We start from the raw sequence: 20,971 nt of genomic DNA on the forward strand, positions 1-20,971 counted from the left end.
ATTTACATCTGTAAAATGTCCCCGAAGTTCAGCACATGCTACAGCTCAGGAAAGTGTAATTTTTTTTTTCTATAAAGCCAAGGGGTGCAACCTGTGGCGGGTGACCGACTGTGTGCAAAAGTTACTCATGCTCCGGGATTTCCAAGCCACCACAGGAAATTTACGCAGCATCTTCTTCCTTGATGCTGGACATGTTTGCTTGGCAAGCGCTGGTATTTTGAATGGCCACAGTGCTGGCAGTCTTAGAATGCTGGCCTAAATGGGATTCAGAGAGTGCTTCACAAGTTGGACACTGCTTGTGGCACACACACAGCATGCCATTTGGAAAAGAGCCTAGAAGAATGCTCATCCATGGTAAGAACAAATGCAACAGTGTGTGCAAAAGTTATCAAAAAGGAGCAGAAGCTCAACACCATTTTTGCAGAAGAACGCAGAATACAAGAAGGCCCCATGGATGGCCCTGGGATATTCTAGAGGAAATATGTGCAATGAAGTCAAAATAGCACACTTCTCAACTTTCGCAGCCATTTCTGGAGAGTTTGTGTTCTGTACTGAAATTCACGTAAGCAAAAACTATCGCATTTATATAAGACAAGGCAGACTTGTTTGTAAGGATATTTCTTGGGTGAAATTTTATGCAGAATGCTATTGTGGTCTTAAATTTTTAAATTCTTGCCTTCTTTCCCGTAGAAAAATTCATTTTTTTTTCTGTAAAATCTACTGAAATATAATATATAAAAAATGGCTCCAAGTAGCATAGTGTGGGCCTTCCTAATATTATATCAGGTACAAAATTGCTAAACTTTCTTGCCATATTGGAATGGTAGTTTTTGTGAGTAACCTTAGTCACTTGAACCTTTAAAAAGGTATAACTCTGATAAATTATTTTATAATGATAAAATTTGGCACCTGGCCCTATACTATTGCTCTAAACAAGCCTTCCAATTTTTTATTAAAATTGAGACAGCGATTCAGAAGTTCACTTTTCATGGGCCGTGTCCCCCTACTGACACAATACTTTTTACTCATCTTTTCTTTTTTTTGCTTTAAATGGAGGTCTGGGACCTCTAAACACCAGAAAAAAATTCTGGCATACCTCAGAGTGCACTGACTAAATTATTATACTAAATTTTCTACAGCCACTTTCAGTTTCGATTCTACTGTGCCGTGACATCACGACGTTTTGAGATTGACTCCAGCTTGCTTGGTCGTCCACTAATGCGCTACATCGGGCCTCACAACAAGTAGCAGTGTAGCAGATGACCGAGTTTGCTGGAGCGAGTGCCAAAAGGCTGCAATGTATTGCTCCCAAGACCACATACTGTATCCTTCTCGAAACGAAACCAGAACTGGCTATAGAAAAGTCATTATATTAAATTATTTATGGCGCTCTACAGGTTATCACTATTTTTTCTAGGGTTGAGAGGTCTAGAACCTTCATTTAAGGCAAAAAAAAAAAGCTGTCAGAAATATTATGTTAGTACCACTTAACTGAGACAGCTTTGTGCTCTTATAGTACATGCAACTTCAAATCTACATTTTATGCTGGGCACGCACCGTCAGCAACTCGATTCACATTCCTAAATGCTGGTAATACATAGCAAACATGCAATAGCCAATTTACTGCTGAAGTTTTTACCACGTTGTGTGCAGACAGGTACACTTCTGAGCTTCATAATCTACATAAGGGTTAGCCTCATGTGACTGATAAGTTTTTTTTTCTTTTTTTTTTTCAGTTGGGGCAAGAGAAGCTGTGATGCTTCGACTGCAGTATGTAATACATCAGAATCTTCAGTATAGTATCCAGTTTCTCCAGTGAATATACCATCTAGTACTGCAACGATGGAGCAGTGGTGTTAGGATGTTCAAGATGCACCTTAGAAAGCATGCCATGCACCCCCCCCCCAAAATAAAAAAAACAAAACAAAAAAACAAACAGAGGGAGAGAGATAAAATGAGTAAAGGAATCCAAGGCCAGGTTACTTACTTGTAGGCTGAGATCGCATTTGCTGTACCACTTGTACCCATGGCCGCTGCGGTGGTTGCACCGCAGTAACTACAAAAAAGAAAACAATTCTTATTAGCTGAATGTTCAGCTCTCCCTCCATGCAACCAATGCACAGCTAATGAATCAAACATGCTGAGGTACTCCTTGCATTAAAAAGCATTGACCAGATTGAATGAATGCTTATGGTAACAACTTTGGTGTGTTGGCAAATCTTAATGATTGTATCTACCAGTACCTGGCACTTTTGGAGGCGAAATGCAGTCTGAGAAAAATAAAAGGAGGAAATGGAGCCAGCTATAAAAAAAGTCACAATTTCACCCGAAAGACAAAGCATCGATTGCGATAGCAAATTAGTGGACCGCTATATATAAAGTAAGGATAGTATTTTTATCAGTCGTATAAACTTGTAAACATAGGCACACTAACTATCTTAACAAGCATGGTGTCACGCGCGCACAAGCAAACATGAACGCATCTCACTCGATGACAGCGAAAGCTTGCTGTCAAAACGCTGGAGTGAGTCAGCACAGCAGCAGCAGCGAGCGAATTGAGCTTGGTGCCAGCGCTCGCATCATCGCAATCTTAGCCGTGAAAACACAGGGAGGGCGGATTCTGCCCCCGCCGCAGATGGCTTTCAAGATACAGCTGCGCGGGCAGGCGCTCGCGGCTGCAGCAAAGCTGGGCCCCTCCACCTCCCTACCCTCCTTCTGGAGCGTTGTGTGCTACTGGAAGACTGCGCACTTCTCACTTCCACCCCTTGCGTGCGCGAGCCGCGATTGACAGCTCACCGTCGTATGCTTTCAGTTGCACATACAGCGTACGGTGTGCGGCGCGGAATTTATCGCCCGTGGACTTTATACGAAACCTCACGGCGATGACGACGGCAACGGCAGAAATGTGCCTGGAGTGTCCATATAATTGCTATCTCAAGAAAAAGTTCCAGGAGAAAAACTAAGGAGCAAGCTGGAAATCATACCCACTGTGATGTGCGGAGTCATAACTGGGTATGGTCCAGAAATACACAGAGTAGGATGCTAATAGCAAATCTGCTCATGTAAGTGCCTTCTTAGGCAAATTAATGTGTGAAAAAGTGTACAGTCCAAAAAACGATTAAAAAGCTTTGGCACAGTTACAATATCTGTAGTCAGGGGGGCGCCCTTTTTTGGTGAACACTAAACAAAGGCACAGTGGATGAGCAACCAGTAGTACAACACTAAATTTCAAGCAGATGTATCAGAGCCCATTAGTAGAGTAAACTGGCTGCAAGCATGCACAACTTCTTGATAAGAGCAGTGCTGTCATAGCCACTTGTGCTAACTAGGGCCACAATTTTGTAGCAAGGCATTATGACTTATTCTACTCAAGTCTTTTCATCCACCGCTCACAGCCGGCTGATCCCGTTGATAATGCGAGCGGACCGTTGCTCCGACCACTGACAAAGCACGATAAGCGCGAAAAGGCATTATGACATTAAAGGTGCCGCTACAAAATACCGGCCTAGGATAGGTGCCCATTAAAAGAGCAACTGCTGGCATCCACAGGTCTGCCTTCATATGCCCTACATCAATGTGTAGAGCATGTAAGGAAACCAGCAATCCACTCTAGGCAGCTAGAATATCACTGCAGCTTACACTTTCAGCAATGTTTTACCGACTGTACTGAGGCCATGAGAATGAATTCTGGCTTCAGTGATTGCACGGTAAGAGGACACTAAAGAGCAATGATAATCCTGTTTAAACAGTAAAAGTCTTCTTTCAAAACTCTTGTTTCAGTTATTTGGCAGAGAGGGCAAATTAGTAATGGAGCAAGTGAAGGCGGAACATTTATTTTTTGAATTTTGTGTGGGAACCACAGCACCAGTACATCAGTATGATGTCACAAATTTTGAAGTATTTTATTTGGGTCATCTTGGAGCAGGAAAAGTTATTGAAACTTGCCAGGCTTTGTCTATGGTTCCTTTAGAATAAACTGTAGTCCTTCTTTACCGAGAAGAGGCTAATTAGACACAACAGATAATATCAAAATTCATTACATCACAGCAAGTTGGTGCTGGAGCTAGCTTCAGGGTGGCATCACCCCCAGTCTTATTTTTGTGTCTTTTCGGGCTTATTGAAGCACCTTTTATGATAACAGTGGCCGTTGTCATTGCAGAATTATTATTTACTAATACAATTTAACTTCATATTCCTCACCAGTGACCATTTAATAAGGAATATGGCATGAAACAAGCTTAAGTGCACATTTTGTTGGCTACATTTCATGTGATGTGGCTGAAATTTAACTCATGCCTTCCATTTTACAGCCCCTCTACAAAATGCACAGTTCCTTCTGGAAATTGCACCCCATATATCCCACTACAAACATGTGACTGCTTACCAATGCCATATCCCCTTGACAGCTTACCAATGCTATATCCCCAGACAGGGCCATGTGCTCTTAGCTACTTCAAACAGCCTATAACTACAGACAATAAGAAATATGCCTGCTACATTAGCTCCTTTGACAGCATGTGTGACAGAGAGGCAGCAATGACCAAAGGTGCTTAGGAGAGTGTGTAATAAGTGGTCCATCATTTCTATCAGCCCTAGTGCTGCCAACCTCCAAAGCCAGTTTTTCCTCAAATCGGACACAAATTTCCCTAGATTTCCCTATATTTGTGCAAAATGTGGTTGTTCAGTTTGTCAATGTAATTTCTGTAATGATATAATTTAGTTTGTTTCACAAACATACTGCAAATTTTATAGTTAAAATTTATTTTCAAGCTCTTTTTAAAATATTCAAATAATGAAGTCACTGGACTCAAGCTGAAATAATGTCGCAGTGCAAGCTGTTCTGCTAACAACACAGCCTCCTGCTTGACGCAATACTCACAGAAGATGTGAACATGTATATACTTTGTTGTTGTCCAAAGCTGCTTTGCACGTAGACTAATGTACCAAGATTACACGGAACCTTATTCGAATTGTAAGGAGGATGGGCGTTGGACCTCCTTTATAAAAGGCTACAGCGTCAAAACAATGTGCTACTTCACAACACCGATGTAAAAGGTGTGAATATTTCTTTTAATGCCATGTACTGACATAGCACCACCACATTTACATGCTTCCATGCCATTTGCAGCACTGCACGAAGATATGTGGCATACATTGTTTTGCCGGTTACAGAAAAATATTTCATTCAGAGTGTATAGACAATGACAGCTCAGCTAGAGGCACAAATAAGTGGCCAGGGCATCCAGAGACTTGTTTACTGGGCGAGATGCGTTCACTGCGCTGATGTACAATCGAAAGACATAGTTCTCATGCTGATGCGAAGGTGATTTGCAAGCGACTGAAATCAAAACACACTGTTGTGTCTGCAGTTTCACTATTTCAATGCAACAGCCTAAAATTTTTCCTAAATTTGAACAAATTTTCCTATTTCCCTAAACAATGCTAAAATTCCTAGATTCAGAGAAATTTCCCTACAGTTGGCAGCACTGGCCAGCCCTGATCTGTCTGGCTGACTCTCTCAAAACCAAAGGCCAGAGGAAGTCTTTCCACAACTAACACGAATAAACATCGCATTTGTTCAGCAGTGCTATCATTAGCACTGGTGTGTCTCACTTCCTGTGGCTGTGTCTCATTTTATGCTATTTTTCTGTCATTATATATACCAACAAGCCCAAACTGCTCTCGTAGCCTTTATTGTCACTTTGGCTGTCATTAAGGTGAATGTTTATTAACAATGAACCAAAGGTAGCCAGAAAGTAAAAGAAATGTAAACGGTGAGCTACAAAAGTGTGAAAGCTGAAAAGATATCCTTGCCTAAGATTTTGGCCTTGTCAAACCTCTGCAGCGCACTCATGATGCAACTAAAGGAACTCTAAATTAGATGTGAATGCAAACTCTAATAAATCCTACAGTAAGGGCTGAAAGCCCATTAAAGTGGCAGTGAAAATATAGTGTTGAGGTGGAAGTGACTAAGAACCTAAGCATATGAGTCATTGAATACCTTCATTCTGTAAAGGCCTGTATATTCTTAAAGAGGGATGGGTTACTGCTCGGCAGAGGGCAGGGCCACTCATGCAGAACCACCTGAAGTGTTTTTAGAGTTAATTTCCCTATTTCAAACAGCACCGCTGCTCAAGCCCATGTACATGAATTAGTACTATTTGTCACACAGGACACAAGCTGCCACAAAGATAGCTCTAAATTAGAGATTTATTGGCTCTTCACTTTACCAGTATGGGGCTATATGAAGGAAAGTGCTTAAGTTAAAAAACGTACCAACCCAACGAAAGCAAGTGAAGGCGTTGAAGGCATTTGTGAAAGGCAAGCAACATGCCATACTATGTCCTATAAGAACAACGTTAAAATTCAAACCACAGGTACCACTGGCAAATTCAGAGGTGGGGGCACTGGGTGTGCAGGCCCCTACATTGCTCGAAACATGCCAGCACTTGGTATTTTGATGTCTTCATAAAGATTGTAAGTTAAAAATTAATGTGCCGACAAAATGCAGGGGCATGAAGTGTGCATGCAAGCATTTAGTATTTTGATGTCTTCATAAAGATTGTAAGTTAAAAATTAATGTGCCGACAAAATGCAGGGGCATGAAGTGTGCATGCACACATAGTATGCAGTGTCGCATGCCCTAGAAAAGAGCGAAAGCACAACAGATTACCATCCACTGCAGTAACCTCCACAGTTTACTTGTTTACGTGACAACCCCCTTCCCCACACTTGGTGCCACCATGGATCCGCCCTTGACAGTTAACAGAATAATGGATGGCATAGTATGCCTAAGCAGCAATGAATTTTGCTTTCCATCTTCATCTGGCATGAGTGTGGGCCAATTACAACACAAGTGCACATTTTGAGGGGTCGAGTTCGGCTCGAAGCAGTCTTTAACACATGTACATGATGCTGAGGTCACATGGCGTCGTAAGAAAATTAAGTCTCCCAGTTGGGTCATAGTTCAATGCAATGGCGAATCCAATGGCTGTACATCTCCCTAGGCGCATCTATTTGTGCTAGAAGTTCTACGGTGCAGTTACTTCGGCGTGGGCAATACGCGGCGTAAAATCACGTAGACACATAGATGCCGTGATGAAAATGCGGCACACCTAGTTCTTTCGTATGCCTTCAATTGGTCTAACATGCGACAAGATTACCTCACGTCTCTAGATGTACAGTGAGATGAATGCATTGTATTACGTTAAATGTTATTGTTAGACGTATAAGCGCTGGAGTGGAGGCTACAGCTGGCGACAGCGAATCAGGAGTGCCATCATGAGAATGCACATCTCCCAAATACCCATCCGACAAGTATCTCTCCCAAGAGCAGCGCCTAACAGTCCCTCTGCGACAGCAGTGGTGTGGTCGGTTTCCAACGCCAGAACACGCTTGTGGCTTGCACTTCTAATACCAGATTTAGTGAATATAATATTTTCTCGTTTTCATTTATTTTATTTCATTTATTCTACAAATAGTGCTTAGCGGGTGGGGGAAAGGAAGCGATGGAGGAGGAAACAGTTGCTTGCTCTCTCGTGCACTGACCGACCAGCATGCTTGCACGGGTGATACATATGCAAGAAGAAAAAGGCCCACCACGGCATGCGCAACCCACCCACCTAGGGTGCCTCGATGCCAGGGCGGACATCGAGGCACCCTACACCCACCCGCCCACCTGTTCGTCTGCCCGCCCATTCATCCGTGCATCCATCCATCCTCAATAACATTCTTGTGCTGTTGGTTAGAGTTACTGTATATGCTACCAAAGGCTACCTTTAAAGCACATACAGTATAACTCTATTGTCGGTGGGAGTGAAGCGCCCTTTCTTCACGTCCTTCCGACTCGCTGAGGGCGGTACATGGCCTGCGAGATTGCACGCGCTCAAAACCTGCACGTAGCTCAACAGTATAGAGGCAGGCACGTCATGACCTTAAAAATCTGCCTAACGCAGGAAATCACAGGAAACTTGCGCTGCGCTGACATGTGGTGGACGTATCATCACCCATTTGTTCAGGTGATCTGACGACAAATATTCAGGGCTGCAGTTTATCACTCTATCTATATTTAACATCAGTCTGAAGAGTTATTTTAAAATCTGCATCTACATCCTGCAAAACAGTTCGCCTGAGTTTCTCGATAGGGCAGGTCTTTCTGCATACGCCTTTTCGACTCCACTTTTATCCAATAAATAGAGCCTTCGCAGCTCCGTCTCATGACCTCTGCCCCTTGCGCCCTTGCGCAAGTTGCGCTGTGTCTTCTCTCCAGCTGCGACGATTTGCGGCTGCATTCCGGGCTCTTACAACTGCTCGTTGCTCCTTCATTTATTTATTTTTTCCTGCTCGACGCTGGGTTTTGGCAGGTCTGCATTCTGCACGCCGAATGGGAGCCCATTCTGCAGACATTGCACTTGGAAATGTCTTTCACGCCTTTGAGGCGCTTTGGCGAGTTGTCCGATCCAACAGCGTACTCGCAGCCAGTTTGTATGGTACGCTTTTCCAATGGGAGATCGAACTGGCCTTTCCCCAGAAAAACATCATGACCAAACAGCAGGTTTCCACATCTTGCTACTGATATGACTTGGACCAGGCGAGGTGGGTCTTCACCGCAGGGATAAGGAGACGACGACGAAATCAGAGTCTAAAGCGGTTCTGGTTAACACGGGGGACAGGTAGGCCTTAAATAACCTCCCAATTATAGCCGAGACAATTGGTGGAGAGGTCGATTGTCAAGGAAAGGGGAGGGGCCTCCATAGAAAAGGTTTTACCCCTCGTGGTTTCTTGGTTGTCGGAGTCATCTCAGGAAGAGGTGGTGGGTGTGCCCATGGAGGTGCCAATGCCCAAATAAGTGTTCGCTGCAGACTTTTGGTCGTCTTGTCGATTTGTGATGTGAATGGTTTTCTCGCGTTCGTGGCTTGCTTTGTTGCTAGGGTTAGCTCAGGACGTGGCAAGGGCCGAAGGGGTGAGGCTTTCTAAGGGAAAGCGAGCTGGAACGTTGCCCGGACTTACGACGCTGAATTTCAGGGTGGTCATAACACTACTAACCGCACGATAAGTCTGGCTTGCCAACAAAATACCTCACGTACCTCTGTATTGACATGCGTCGCGTCCCTATTTCTGAGGCGCTTGAGGAAGTACACAATGTAGTTCATGCATGCAGTCAAAATCGAAGACGACCACATGTTGATCGTCTCGTCGCGTTCGAGGACGATGCGTGCGCCAGACGTGAGATTGAATAAGTGGCGACAACGTCTCGCGGCGTGCAAAGTGAGTCCGCACAGTGGTGGCGATTTTGCGCTTTGGGCCAGACGCTATATAAACCGGCCGATTTTAGTTATCGCTGCTGAACCGTTACCTCAAGTTGGAGTGAGCGTACGGACGCTTCGGGGCAGCTCGCGCGAGACGCGGAAGAAAGGACGGGGGTGCCGGGAAAACGGCGGCTGAACGACGCGGAAGAAGCCGTCCCACACGCGCGCGTGCGGGCACGATGCGATGGCGCTGGGCGTGCGGGGCCGGGCGGACGTGAAGCACGCGCTGGAAACTTGACACGGATCGCGTATGCAAATGAGGCCGCTACACACAGCACGGAAAGGCCGGTCGTGGAGCCCCGTCACGATTGCGGAGCAATGTCACGGCCACTAGGCGGCAGCATCCCAGCACACGCGCACCGACAGGCGATCGACCAAGGCCGCCGGAATGGGATCCCTGCCGCTGGCCACAAGGCGTATCAGGGGAACAGCGGCCGAGCCTTCCGACCGCCCGATGCACATCGTGAGGCAGCCTCGAACAAGGCTCCGCTGACAGTTTTCGCAGTGAGCACCGTTTACAAAAGGAGCTACGTACAGAGATGCTCAGCGTCCACGCGTGTCTACTTGCGCTCACGCATCAACATGTCGTCGCTCGCCAGGCCGTACCATTTGAGCTTTCGCAGCGCGCAATAGCTAAGTAGCCTTTTCACTTGTACACTGACGTATACGCTTATTAGATATTTAGGCATCAGCGTCTTCATTGCGACGAAGGCCGGACGGATCAGGACAGTCTAACATGCGAAAACAGAAAAATAAAGAATCAAAGAAAGAAAACACACGGGCAGCAATGACAATGCACTCATTTCTGCTTCGAAGTCCGCGCTGAGCATGTTTCCGGCAAACTGCATGTATGAGCACGGTGCAACCAAGCCGTGGCTTAACTCAAAGTATTGACCCTTTTCGCGGAGCAGTTTGTTTTAGAGAAACGAGATGGCGCTCACGGCGGCACGCCATACCTCTCCTCAGCGACCGCGCACGAATACGAATACCGCTTCTGCCTTGATTCTGTGCGATCAGCTGTCGGAAACGCAACTGAGTTTTCGCTAACACAATGTGATCCGATCATGCTAGATTGAATCATGTGGATTGAAGACGTGTGCAGTAGTTGGCTGCAAAAATAGTGACAGGCATGTTAATTAGGGAATAGAATGAATCTGTGTGGCCAAATTCGACCGAGACAAGGACCGCTGCTGCAACTGTCCGAACGTGTTACCGGCACTTCGTGATGTACGGCTTTCCTCGAGGATACAGAAATTTGCTCATCTGCCAGCTTTGTATCGCTAACCTTCAAAGAAAGGGCTTCATCCCAGGAACGTCGGCAAGAGTGAGTACCACTCGTTACACCATGACAAAGGGAGTGGCGCGCTTCCTGACATAGTAAGTTTCGCGCACGTTATCTATACACATCTGTCCCAAATGGCAGGAAAACTTACGCCCACTCTATCGCCGACGTATCAAGAATAAGTGAATGGGCGCACACTTGAATATATGCGCACTGTATACGCACAATAAACGACGCACTACGCCTATGGCGCACGAATGGTCGAAGCTGAATGTTTCGTGACGGTCCACAAGAGTAAGCGAGTTACTAGCTGTAATATATATTTGCTACAAGGTATTACAATTTATGTACAAAACAGCTACGTTTCAAGCCTTGTGCGCAGCAAGAACAAATCTATCGGAACTGAGCACACTCGCGAGCGATTAGGCAGAAAATAATCAGATAGTGGCCGCACCGAGGAACTTCACTGAGTCAGAAACTGACAAGCCACTGCTTCAAAATTATTTGGCGAATAAAGAACAAAGAGCAAAACACACTAATTCTGACTGAATTCATAATCGGAAAGCTTGGAATACATATTTAGCCCCGTTTTTAAAACGCACCATATACGCTGCTTGCGCCGTTTCGACATAGCTTAATCAGCTCCGAAAGCGCTTTTGCATGTTCTCTAAAGCTGTGAACAAAGCTTCGTGTCGTCCACCTAGTCACCGTCTACGATATCTCCGAAAACATAGGTTTTCTAAGCCGCGCCGGCGTCATACATTTCCATTGTAAACAAGGAGGCAGTTGAGGCAAGTAATGGACGCGTCACCACGTGATCAAACATGGCAGCGCCCACGGGATCGCCGCGAAAAAGGTCAATAAGAGACATCGATGGGGGGGGGGGGGGGGGAGAGAAAAAAAAATGTCTGCTACCTGTGTTACCCATGAACGGCGATATATATATATATATATATATATATATATGTATGTGTGTGTGTGTGTGTGTGTGTGTGTGTGTGTGTGTGTGTGTGTGTGTGTGTGTGTGTGTGTGTGTGTGTGTGTGTGTGTGTGTGTGTAAACCATAAATACCCCAGAAGGTGGATGGGAAAACGGCGCCGCGGTAACTCAATGGTAAGAGCATCGCACGCGTAATGCGAAGACGTGGTTTCGTTTCCCACTTGCGGCCAGTTGTTTCTTCATCCATTTTCATTTTCACGAATTTATAATTTCTTTAATTCAATTAGTAAGTACAAGTAATTTCCCCTATGTTGTCCTTGGTGTCATTGTTTGTTGGCTTCTTGTCTTGTTGGCTTCATTGTTAGTCAGATTTATATGATTACCAAAAAATCGAGCCCCTCGGTTACCCTATGAAACGGGGCGGTGACAAATGGTCACCTAGCCTGCTTGATTTAATCAGGTATGCTATACACGTTTTTTTTTTGTTTTTTTGTGTGTTTTTTGTTTTCATTCTTTCGCTAGTGCTAGGGACACCTGACGGCGTGAATACATAAGCAAAAGAGGAACTTGCTCCCTCTTCTTGGGTTTGAGGACAGCGTCGGGCACGGATCCTGACCGCGCGCTCGTCGGTGCGCTCCGCGGGGAGTCGAACCTGAGCGCGTTCTATTTCTTGTGTTTCTTGTTCGGCTAGCTGCCATTTTTGTACGAAGGTGCAGTAAATGCCCTTGTGTGTACTGCGTCCTTAGTTCCACAGAGCGCTTGAGACACCACAATAAATAAAATATCACACACACACACACACACACACACACACACACACACACACACACACACACACACACACACACACACACACACACACACACACACACACACACACACACACACACAACACACACACACACACACAAGCGGCGACAATGAGCGACAAACTAGTTTAACGGTCATTTTTACGATGGGCCACACATTTATAAAAGCATGCCAAAAGTGTTAGCATGCATGGCGAAAAACCAAGCACGGTGGCGCGTATACGATTTGTTTTTACATTGCCTATGACAGCGCTGTTCCGCCTTTTCAGGTGAATTTCTTTACAAGCAGCGGAAATCGTCTGCACGAGAAATTGCAAAGTTCAGGTAGCTAACTTAAAATAAGTTGTAATTAATCTTTGAACTATTCAATTAAGCGTACATCTTGCAATTGCGAAACTGAAGCCGATACCTACGGTGACGTCATGCCTGCTTAGTAGAAATCCTAGGACTATAGCCCTTTAAGGACGGATACCTCGAAAGTGTGCTACAAAATGCACAGGTGTTCCAATTAGCAGTTTCCCAAAAGCACTTAGGGATGATCTTAAGTGGGACGCCGATGCATTAGCAGATTTTGGGGACGGATATCTCGAAAGTGGCGCTATTCTTAAGGTTTCTGCTAAGACATGACTTCACTGCACTGCTCGGCTTCAATTTCGCGCTTTCGAATTTGAAGTGATTATTTAAAGGGTTAATTATATAGTGATGTTTTCTTCTAAATTTACTGCAAGGACATCGAGATTTGTGGCGCGAGTAACGTCCGCCTCCATATACATGTATACACCTGGAAAGGCGGAACATTGCTGTACTGTCACCGGCGATTTTCAATAATTCTGTTCGAACTAAAAGGAAGCAATATAAAATAGCCGACCTGTTTGCAACCGAGCCTGCAGACAGAGCTCGGCGCGGTCTTTACACCACGACGATGGTTTCAGCGGGTGCGTCTGACCAGGGCGATAACTCTTCGCGCGGCCATTTTATTGCCTAACCTGTTCTGGTCACGACTTGCGGGCGCGCATCGCCAGCCATCGAGGGCGACGGCACATTTTGGGGCCGAAAACAAAGCGCGACAACTGGACCGCGAACGGCAAATCCCGCCCATGCGAGGCGCGCTAATAACGGTTTCAAAGCAGCGTTCAACGGCGAGGCGCTCGGCGAAAGCCGGGCGCACGTGGGCTCACGACGTCTTCGTGTCCCAGGCACGCCGGCGGCGGGAAAGCGCGGCCGAGCGGCGTTGGCCCGCGCGAGGAAAGCCTGCCTCGTTCTCGGCGGAGGATGGCTCGCTGAGATTAGATGCATTCCCTTGGGGACTTAAGCTCTAAAGACCGCTTCTGCCATTTTCACTCCCAGAATCTCCGCTCCCTTCGCTCGGCGAGGCTACAGCGTCGGACTTATCTGCGATGTAACACACACTATATGTGTCCTTCTGGATTTTAAAAGCAGCAGGCACCTAAGATCGAAGTAGCAGGCGAACTTAATTCGTGCGCGCCTTCAATAGCTGCATCGCATTGCATAGATTAGGAATTTTCGTTTTGTTGAATGAAATACAAATGTGTCTCTTCTTAATTAAAAAAAACGGGGGGGGGGGGGGGGGGGGGGGGGCTTTCTTTCTTAATGCTTGTTCCCTGCTCCCATAATCGCCCTTGCTGACATCGGTGATAATTGGTTCTGGATCGCTCTTTTCGCCCGAAGCCTCGCAACCCATTCGGATCGACTTTGTATTCGTGCCCCAAATGTCCACCGACTTGAGTATAATGTGTCACAGAAAAAAGTAACCCCCTAACCTACACAGCGCCATTAAAACAATTTCTTAAAATCTTCACTGTCGGAAGTCAACAGAAGGGACGTGGAGTCTAGTGCTGTTTTTGAGTAAAGCACAGAAATACCTTCAATATATTTCGCTCTATTGAAGCGTCGCCCGCAGAGAGCGCCAGACGAATACTGCAGACAGCTGCAGAACACGATACTGTACACACGAAGCGCGGGAGCTTTACGAAACTTTACGGAACGCACGGGCTGCGAACGAACAAAATTTACTCGAAGTCAACACATGCATCTAGAACTCGAATGTGCAGAGTTTTACTTTTGCGTGCGACCACCAGGGCGCGAGTAATTTAATTCTTCTGCTGCACAAGCACTTCGAAAAAAAGTTTGCGGTTGGGTGTATAGATACGAACTTGTCACGGTTCGTGGGTGCATCTCCGCAGTAACGCACCTCAGAACGGTTGCGTGGTCGACGACAGCAGCGGTATGCATGGTATACCATCATCTCTCCACACATCCATGCTACACACAATCAAGAGAGGACTCCTCCACAATACGAAAAGAACACTGACCCCACGCTTCACACATTATATTCATAAAAGCAGACATTTGGGCGATTTGGTACTGCAGATATGTACATGATGGAAATAAACAGCGCACATTTTACGCAGGCCGTATATAGGACAGGAAGACACACACAAGCGCTGATTTAGCGCTTGTGTGTGTCTTCCTGTCCTATGGTCTGCGTATACGTTGCGTTGCTTATTTCCATCACACATTATATTAACGGGGAACTGTATACAGGCTACCCAACCTGATAACATTGTCGAGTCGATTGTTCTAATAAACGCACTTTGTGGGAGTGACCCGCGACTGACTCCGCTCTCAAAGCCACAATATTTTCGATAAATTACCAACGAACAAGAGTGACGGTAGGTGGGGGAGTGGACCACTTACCCACGACCGTTCGAAAAAATATAGTGGCCGCTCCTGGTGCAGCCCATCAACAATGTGCTGGGCCAGGAGGATATAGAGCCTACCAGGCCCAGAGTGGGGCCTTAGTTCCTATGAGACTATTATGTTATTTCCTCCTCCTCCTCCTGCATCTCCCTACTTTGCCAGTATGTAATATATTGGGGAGATTGAAAGCGAACCAAACAAAAACACAACAGACTCGTGCGACCTTGAATAATCACAACCCCAACACCAACACGTGAAGACTGAGGGCGCGTTCCGAATACCGGCCCTAGACAGCTATACGCAGACGTTCCCGTCTTCGCCGGACATCCGCCATGTCATCAATCCTGATGTGGACGGCAAAAAAAGTCAGCTTCTGAAGACAGCATAAAAGTCAGTACCTATAGCGAGCAGACGATGTAGATGAGTGACACATACATCGGGGAGCTACGATGCAGATGAGTGATACATACATCGAGGAGCTGACGGATGAAGTGTGAAGTCAAACGAGCGTCTTTAACCAGACGTATACGATGTTTAAGGCCCGTTGACGTGGCTGAGGCGTCAAACCTTAGGCGCGAGCGCCGCTTAGAAGAAAGGCGCCAGTCCGGAAAACGTCTTTCGTAAGCGGCAAAACTTTTATTCCCCCAACAAGCATAGAGAAGAACCCAACTTTGGACAAATTTTATAATTTTCTATATACGGCCCCTCGAAAAGCACCCATGTTTCGCCCAAGACGCACTATATCAAGTTTTACCAAGACACACTTTACCATGCTATACCATCAAGTTTCATCCTGACACGGCCGATACTTCTAAGACGACTCACTGCAGAATTGCCAAAGTGCAAATACCAGAAGCTCGGTAATTTGCCGCAACTCGCCTGATCGCGATTACCCACCACACGCATTACTCTGATTAATGCAGTTCTCTCAATGAATTTTCGTCTACGTTTGGAGTCGACAATCTCCCCCGCATCAACAGCCAGCTACCTACCGACCAGCGAACGGGATTCGTGCACTCCTCCGGGTCTATACAATACATTGTCACACTTGGCGCAGATAGCAGGCAACACTTCTGGCGCTTACGTTTTCGCGTCGCGTATCGAACTGCATCAAGAGGCACGAAAATTAGCGCCTGCCTGTTTAATCGTGCGCTTAGGCTGTAATGCCTCGGCGGAGTCGGGACGGCACAATGCAGCAGACACGGGAAGCCCCGAGGGAACCGCCGCCCGCCACGGCGGCAGCAGCATTGCACGTCCAGATGACTCGACAGGACTCGTCGAGCAGTGCGACGTTACGAACATTCGATGCTGCACTGACAGTTCGCCAGAGGGTCGACCTTGACCCCGCGCCAGGTGACAAATATTTGCCAGTTGCAATAAGCGAACGCGGCCTCGACATGGTTCCAGGTGGGGCACGCCCCTTCCGCAAGCGGATGTGCAGAGACAGCGGCCGCGAAACGATGACACGTCCGCAGGGGCCGCCCCGAGGCAAACTTTTTGTATGAACAAAGCCGCTGAACGATGGCCGGAACTCTTTAGTGCACGCAACGCGCACGAGTGCGGCCAAAAAACACTGCATACGAAGGACTATCACTCTCGCAGAAGACGCTGCTGATGTCAGAAAGGGCCAAGCCACGCGAATATGCAGATAGCGAGGGCCCAGGTATCAAGCTCGGTCATTTTCTCCGCATATTACCATTACTCGTACACGGAACGTAGCGGCACGCCCTGTGGCAGCGTCAACGAATGACCCGACCAAAATGACCCAGCAAATTACACACGCGGGGAGCTTGCTTGGGACTCGAGATAACGGAACCCTTCTCCTCCGCGGCTCGCAGGACGCGATGCTACGGGTCTCAAAAGCGCGGCGCAATAGAGATAGCGGAATTCGCGCCGTGGGTCAGTGGGTCACGCGGCCCCTCGCAAGCGAATACGGAGCCGCAGAGCGGAGTTTCCGCGGCGGCCAGCTCGCACGCCCGGTGTTCCCAAGCGCTCGAGGCGGCGCACCATCTCCTTTCTGGAACAATCGGCCGCTTCCGTCCCCCCTGGCGGCAACTTCCTCCCCACTGAGCCGAGTGGCCGGCTAATGGGCAGCGCCTCGGAAGGAAGCCCGCGACGGCTGCTCGCCGGCCTCCGATGGGAAGCAGAAGGTTGTGCGGCACAGTGCCGAGGCATCCGACCCCTCGGCAGCAACAATGCGAGCACGATCGACACGTTCGACCCACGAACGCTATACGTGCCGCCGCGGCACGCATGGCGTTAAAGACGAGCGCATACATGCAGAACCGCACGCAGGAATAATGAAATGCGCATATAAGCAGCTGGCTGAGATACGAGCTGAAAGGGCAGCGTTCGCGGTTATCTGCACTGTGCGCGGCTAATGAATGAAGCGTTGAAGCGTTTACCTAAACTGCGCGCGAGGTCGCGCGTGAAACGTGCACCATGCTTACGAACGAAGGGGCGCTCAAGTAGGGCACATGGTAAATAATATACACCAAGCTGAGCAAAACGGCGAGGGAAGAACTGGGAGCTCTGCGAGTGTGCATAAGCGTGTTATCTTGCACTTTTAACGCGGACACAAAAAGAGGGAAAAGAACGGGACCAATACGACTGATTAGCGCCGAGTTTGACATGCAGCTGTGCTTCGCCCTGCATGCACTGATTACAGTGAATTAGTAAATTGCCCAGATGCGCTATGGTGTTTCTGTAAGTTTCCGTTCGTACAGGAACACAGACAAAAATAAACTTAATGATCCCTTTCGAAAAAAAGTACTAATAATCATTTTGAGTGATTCCTGGACCAGCAATCATCACTGCCATCAATTACGAATGAAACTGTTTCTACATGTCAGCGTCAATCCACCAAAATGACAACAGCATACAATGGAAATTCTCGAATCTAAGTCTAATATCTCGGGAGCATGAACGACAATCAACTGCCGATGCGCACTCATGACCCAAAACATGAAAAGGAAAAGAAAGAAAAAGAACACTTCACACGAGAGAGAATAAAGCCGAATCATTTAGGCGCGACAACAGAGTGATTCATGGAAGTGAAATGGTGCGACAAGGCGATGAGTCACCTCTAAACAATTTTAACTGCACAGAGGAAGAATAGACAATTCCGAATCGCGCGTTAAACGCCGGCAGAACACCAACTAAGCTGTGCGAGTGGGGCTGCAGGTCTAAAGGTTAAACATTTCTCAACAGAAATATATCGTGTTCTTCTCTTTAATGCGAGCGAGAAGAAGGGAAACAGAGGGGGCAGATACTTGTTAATCACGACAATATAATCCCAAGAGACAATGAAGCCAATGCAAAATACACTTTGGCTCATCTCAGGCACTTTTGCGGTAGGTAGGTTCCGGTCTCGCCTCATTTCGGGCCTCTTCAATAAAAAGTATGCGATCGTGAGATCGAACCTCTGACACAGCACAGCTCGATGCTCTAACCGTTAGGCCACGATTACTTTCTAATATTTTCTGTAATACCTCCTCAGCGACGATACCTACACAAATACAAGGAAGATGATTTGGTGCTAAGAAATCCACCCAACACCCTTGGCTAGACTGTACTAATTTCAAAAGGCCTTCAGAGGGGCCAACCCACCAAGTTCCTGCAACCACTCTGGCGGTTCGTGTGTGTTATGGCGTCGCACGTGTACCCAATAGTTTCAATGAAATGTTGCTTCGCAGATCTTGCTTCTTCGCGGAGATGCCTAACATCCATCAGCGTTTTCCGCACGCTGTCCATGCACAAAAGCATTATCATGACTAGAGACCGGATTTTAGGCAAATGTCTTTTTTTGTTCCTTGCGCTCCTATCGCCCCACTTTGATATATGAGCATGAATTAGAGGCTAAGAAGGGCTTTTACAGTGTCTTTATAGTGCCTATAAATGCCTATATTTTGGCGTTTGTGCCTAAATGCCTATAAATGCCTAATTTCGTTATCGGCGCCTATATTACCCTTATTTAGCCTCAAGTTTCGCTTTCGAATGCAGTTAGAGACCGTTATTCATGTTACCGGGTAACATTGACTGTGCGGAACTCTATGGGGTTCAACCTAGCCATTTAGTTCAACCAACTCCCGGAAAACAACTGCTAGCAGCATTGAAATGGGACGCGCCGGCCAGCATACGCCACCGTGCTGACATTGCGCGAGCGGTTGGCGAATGCGAAACCGCGGAGAGCCGTCAGGGGAAAGGAGAGCAAAAGAAGAAAGAAAAATGTGATGTGCATGCGGCTTTTGTTTCGTTTGTAATTTACTTTTTAAGGTGTTCACCGCCGTCGGGCGTTCCTTCTCAGTGTATGAGATCATTCTCAATGACAAGAGGCGCAATTTTGAATCCAAAAATCTGGATATGGTGATAGTTTGCTATTGTTTCCACAATATTCACAGTGGTATTCACAGTTGGAGACCACGTTCCGCGTGCTCTCCAAACAGATTTCTTCAAACATGTGCACTTCAAATGGGCGGAAGTGTATTTGGCAGTGTTGGGACGTCTGGCCTGTATAATTCGGATAATGTCATTGTATATGAGAAAATTGCCAAGAGTTGTACCTAACAGTCCTCATGTAAGAACGTGCTAATTTCTTCATAAATCGTACTCTCTCTTGCATTTGTTATTTGTCTGTTTTTGTTGTCTTATTTTAATTGCGTCCGGCAGACATAAATTATCGCTTTTTAAATCAGTATTCCCAGCTTTCAAGTATTCTTTTTCATGCCTGTTTCACTATATGCGACGCTCGAGTACGGTCGCCATTGAACATGAATATAAGCAGTGTGCTTATTGAATTAAGCCAATTGATCGTCATTAGTTCAGCAGTGTTATGGGACAATTGCACGACTATGTTCAACTGTTGGCGCCTTTGTGCCATCGTAGACAATAACATTTCTTGTTTTCCTATCGTAGATATAGGCCGCGGACGTCTTCGTTTGAAGTTATTTGTATTTATGTAAAATTTTATTGTGCCTATATTTACGACGTTGGAGGCCTCAAACGCTGTTTTGCCTGCCTATTTTTGGCGCCTAAAACGCGCTTTTTTAATGCCTAAAGATCCGGCCTCTAATCATGACAGCCGGCACTGCCCCCTGCCTCTGCGCACGGCAAGAAACGAATACCGCGGCAGCTCTTTCTGCAGAGTTCGTTTGAGAACGTCCCACAAGAGAACGGAGACGTGGCAGTCCAAGACGATACGCCCGATGATTTCAGGTTTGTTGCAGATCATGATGCTGTTAACAGACCACGCGATAAAGAAGCTTTTGCTTCGTAACCATGCATCGCTTCACAGGAGGAGTACCAGGATGCAATTCAACAAACAGCGTTTTCGCGCAGATATTTTTCTCGTTCCAACGCCAACTAGCTCTTTGAGACGACTTTTGAGACGCCAGTTTAAATTTTTTTGCCGTGCGTGTAACGAGCGGGCGCGTGAAGACTGCACGCACATTCCGTGGCCCTTTCCACGTAGCACACTCTACGAAGACGCTGTGCGACACCGTATATACCACCTTCGGTATCGGTCCAGTTCGTAAAGCGGTATGCACACGGGGAAGCGTGGGAGCCTGACGCACGCACACTTTGCTCTTTTTCTTGTATTAGAGTTTTTTTTTTTCCTGATTAGAACGTCGCCAGTCCAATATATTTTTTATGCAATACTGATGTAACCCTTCCGTTTATGGGTCCATTGTTATTTTTTGTTGTAGTTGCTAGTTTTGTATTCTTATGTATACGACATTGAATTGCCTATTCTTATGCGAACTGTACCTTTTGTTTTATACTCTAATACGCCCGTCACCTCTACAATTATTTTTGTATAATCATACAGCGTACGCAGGAAATCATGAATATTCATTATTATTATGCCAATTAATCGTGTATGTATATTATGTACCAATTATGCATGCTGTTTT

General features: G+C 46.5%; 1 protein-coding gene across 15 annotated transcripts in view; it reads right to left on the bottom strand.

Moving 5' to 3' along the window:
* LOC119436478 (CCR4-NOT transcription complex subunit 6-like) overlaps positions 1 to 20,971 on the bottom strand; it is a 264,798-nt gene that overhangs the window by 38,759 nt on the left and 205,068 nt on the right. For all 15 annotated transcript variants that reach the window (XM_049658002.1, XM_037703331.2, XM_049658038.1 and 12 more), the window contains one exon: positions 1,988 to 2,056. In XM_049658002.1, the coding sequence (XP_049513959.1) occupies positions 1,988 to 2,056 (69 nt within the window). The remainder of the gene's footprint in view (positions 1 to 1,987; positions 2,057 to 20,971) is intronic.

Source organism: Dermacentor silvarum, chromosome 1 (genome assembly GCF_013339745.2).
Source record: "Dermacentor silvarum isolate Dsil-2018 chromosome 1, BIME_Dsil_1.4, whole genome shotgun sequence".
Lineage (NCBI taxonomy): Eukaryota > Metazoa > Arthropoda > Arachnida > Ixodida > Ixodidae > Dermacentor > Dermacentor silvarum.